We start from the raw sequence: 3,990 nt of genomic DNA, 5'->3' as shown, positions 1-3,990 counted from the left end.
TATATACTATATACTTATATACTTATATACTATATATATATATACATAGCTCATGCACCTTACTATATTATGTATACAGATATACCTTCCATAGACATTGCTATAGCATATATATCTTCTGCTGTGATACCAACGTTTATCTTATCAAATACGTTCTTACGAATTTGTTCGTACTGCAATACAGCACAATCCGTTTATTAACGCGGGGGCTATAATGGCTGTGGCTCTGGTCAACCCTATAGAGGAACCATCCAAAACGTTTGATGACGCGCTTTCGATCTGGTACGACATGTGCGGCTTCAGCCGGAGAAGGTACTTGCCCTATACGCTTAAGTACTAACTATTACGTGTTGACCATTCTTCCCATCTCTCATATTTTGTTTTACATCCGTTGTCGCGTGCTGTATACGCTCAAGCAATACGTAATACGTTTTGACCACTCTGGCCGCCCCTCATCTTTTGTAGTACATCCGTTGCTGTGTACAGTTGGATGGTATCAGCCGCGTGACTCAGTCTGCAGATGATAAGTTTTGGTTGTGTCCGTTTGGCAGCATCGTTCACATGTGTTGTTAGCATTCGCAAACGCTTTGCATTTGGATGGTATCAGCCGCGTGACTCAGTCTGCAGATGATACGTGATACGTTTTTGTTGTGTCCGTTGTATGTTGTTAACAGTTGCACACGCTTTGCCTCAGATACCGCAACGGCACCGCCAACTTAACGAGTGGCGAAACGCCACCGCAGTTCAACAACGCAACATATCTTAGTGAGAAGGGCACCTCGTACAGGAACACATGTCTTACCTATATGATGAAGGTACGCGTGTGTGTGTGATGAGTCCATGACTTACCTACGTGATGAAGGTTTGCGTGTGTGTGTGATGAGTCATGACTTACCTACATAATGAAGGTGTGCGTGTGTGTTTGATGTGTCATGGCTTACCTACATGATGAAGGTATGCGTGTGTGTGTGATGAGTCATGCTTACCTACATGATGAAGGTATGCGTGTGTGTGATGAGTCATGGCTTACCTACATGATGAAGGTATGCGTGTGTGTGATGAGTCATGGCTTACCTACATGATGATGGTCTACTTGTCTGCATTTCTTTAGTCATAATTTGCCTACATGGGACACGTACATGTACACTATGCCCCGGTGCTATACACCCATATACCTTAATACTCAGCATTCATACACACACGTTGGCACTACCCTCACCTACCTACCTACCTACCTACTAGGAAGCAAAGTCGTTCCCTGATTGGGTGAACAATGCGCGCGACATATCCAAAGTGATTGAAGGCTATCTGCAGTTCTGCTCCATCGAGTGCACAGCCGATGCCATGTCTATGTTAGCAGCCACCCTGGCCAACGGAGGAACATGTATGTGAGATGGACGGACAGGAGAAAATAGATGCATGTATGCGTACGCATATGTGTGTATGTGGGGGCGTATGTGCGTTTATGCGTATTACACGCAATTACGAACATATATATATATATGTGTGTGTGTGTATGTGTGTGTGTATGTGTGTGTTTATATATATATATGTGTGTGTGCGTGTGTGTGTATATGCGTGTGTGTGCATCTATGGGTGTATATTGTATATACCTACCTATACATAACCTATACGTTGAGGACTGTTTCGAGCTATTTGTATATATATATATAATCTACATACCACGAATGGTAAGCTATTGGTTAGTTGGCTTATGCTCGAACACACATTCATATACGTACACGCTCTCTCTCTCTCTCTCATCCCTCATAGGTCCCACTACATTGAAGACCGTGTTCCAGCCTGAGGTTGTGCGCAATGCGCTGTCGCTGATGACCACGTGTGGCATGTACGACGCCTCAGGACAGTTTGCCTTTCAAATTGGATTCCCCTGCAAGTCCGGTGTGGGTGGAGGTGTGTGGATGTTTTAGGGGTTTTTGTGTGTGTGTGTCTGTACATGTGTGTGGATGTGTGCTTGTTTATCGATGTGTGGGTCTGTTCGCTTGTTTGTTCATGTGTTTGTGTGTACGTGTGTATATGTGCTTTTTTATTTATGTGTGTTTCTGTTTGCTTGTTTGTTCATGTGTCTGTATGTTTGTGTGTATGTGTCTCTGTATGTCTGTGTTTGTGTGTATGTATATATAAGTGCTTTTTTATTGATGTGTGTTTCTGTTTGCTTGTTTGTTCATGTGTCTGAATGTATGTGAGTATATATGTGAGTTTGTTTGCTTGTTTGTTTGTAGGTGTGTCGTTTTGAGTTTGTATATGTCTGTATGTCTGTGTTTATATGTGTATGTATGTCTGTGTTTATGTGTGTCTGTATGTCTTTGTTTATGTGTATGTATGTATGTTTGTTTTTTGGTGTGTGTGTGTGTGTTTGTCAGGTTGTTCATTTATCTGTATATCTTTGCTTATTTGTGAGTGTATGTTTGTGTTTATGTGTGCATGGGTGCTTGTTGTGTGTATGTGTGTATTATTTGCATGCGTGTGTATGTTTGTGTGTGCGTGCGTATCTGATTGTGAGTGCATTGGCATGTTTGTGTGCGTGATCGCATGCAAGTGTGGTGTGGCTGGGTTGTCTATGGTCGTCTGCGTTCTTCTTCATATATTTATAGATATTTTAAATTTAAATCGTTCTATTTTTAGACTAAGTATAACTCACTTGCGGTTATTCATTGTGCTCTCAGGATTGCTGATTGTTATTCCTGGTGTGATGGGCTTCTGCACGTTTTCGCCGCGCCTAGACTCGTGTGGCAATAGCGTACGAGGGGTTGCCTTCTGTAAGGAAATGGTGGACAGATACTCAGGTACGTACATATGTATATGTATATATATATATATTATAAGTATAAAAGTATACCAACACGCCGACTACAACCATTAAATTCTTTCCTGAATTTCACCTCTCCAATACTCAGTGCATCGTTTCGAGAGTCGAAATAAAGCTCCGCTGCGACGATTACAGACACATGCACAGCAACCGGCGAGTTGGGAAGACGAGATGACACAGATGCTGTGGGCCGCATACAGAGGCGATGAGAAGTTTGTCAAACAAATCATTGCAAAAGGAGCACCGGTTAAGTATGTCAGGGTTGTATGGGATTATGGATTATATATATATATATATATATATAAACTGTGATTGTCTGTGGGTAGAACCCTAGGGATGTTAGTCTCTGGATGTAACCCTAGGGGTGTTAGTGGTTACGTTTGGTGGTTAGCCTAAGCTCAGGACCTGGGGAAGGGTCAGGTTTAGGGTTACCCATAAGCAGAAGGGTTACCCATGGTGTGGGGCCTGAGGGTCTCAGAGTTGAGAGACTGTTTTGGCTCAGTGATGAGTTATCATCAAATATTCTATGCAGTCATGACCACGGTTGTGGGGTAGGGCTTGTTTGGGAGTGAGTGAGATATAAATTACTACCAAACATATTTGATTATAGATGGAGTGTGTGGCAGGAGAATTGCCGCACGCTACCCCACTAAACTATTAACCTAGAGAATAAACCTGTAATTTGTGTGAGTCTAGCTATTGTCTAGAATCACTCACTATATATATATGTGTGTGTATGTGTGTGTGTGTGTGTGTATGGATATATTTATATATATATATATATATATGTATGTATGTATGTATATATTATATATATATATATATATATATATATATTGTACATATATAAGTGACATATTAATCTCTGCTCTCTTTCCCATTTCCTTCAGTTATTCTGACTATGACGGGCGTACTGCTCTTCATCTGGCGGCGTCGGAGGGACATCTGCCAATGGTCAAACTGTTAGTTGCAGCAGGAGCTAAGGTTAAGAACATGGCAAAGGACAGATATCACAGCACACCATTGATGGATGCGCACAGAGAGGGTAGGTCACGTGTATTCTGTAAGTGTGTGAATATGCCAACTGGTATATGTATGGATATGTTTATATATATATATAAATATATATGTATGTACGTATATGTATGTATGTATGTATG

At 41.4% G+C, this 3,990-nt stretch overlaps 1 protein-coding gene across 1 annotated transcript in view; it reads left to right on the top strand.

The window, feature by feature from the left end:
* SARC_07997 (hypothetical protein) overlaps nucleotides 1-3,990 on the top strand; it is a gene marked incomplete at both ends in the record, with an annotated part of 10,124 nt that overhangs the window by 3,283 nt on the left and 2,851 nt on the right. The window contains 7 exons of the mRNA XM_014298036.1: nucleotides 185-312; nucleotides 695-815; nucleotides 1,243-1,384; nucleotides 1,774-1,914; nucleotides 2,688-2,807; nucleotides 2,919-3,081; nucleotides 3,721-3,875. Of these exons, the coding sequence (XP_014153511.1) occupies nucleotides 185-312; nucleotides 695-815; nucleotides 1,243-1,384; nucleotides 1,774-1,914; nucleotides 2,688-2,807; nucleotides 2,919-3,081; nucleotides 3,721-3,875 (970 nt within the window). The remainder of the gene's footprint in view (nucleotides 1-184; nucleotides 313-694; nucleotides 816-1,242; nucleotides 1,385-1,773; nucleotides 1,915-2,687; nucleotides 2,808-2,918; nucleotides 3,082-3,720; nucleotides 3,876-3,990) is intronic.

The sequence above is a fragment of the Sphaeroforma arctica genome (genome assembly GCF_001186125.1).
Source record: "Sphaeroforma arctica JP610 unplaced genomic scaffold supercont1.678, whole genome shotgun sequence".
NCBI lineage: Eukaryota > Ichthyosporea > Ichthyophonida > Sphaeroforma > Sphaeroforma arctica.
Note: the sequence above shows the minus strand (reverse complement) of the source record. Positions and strands in the feature narration are given on the sequence as shown.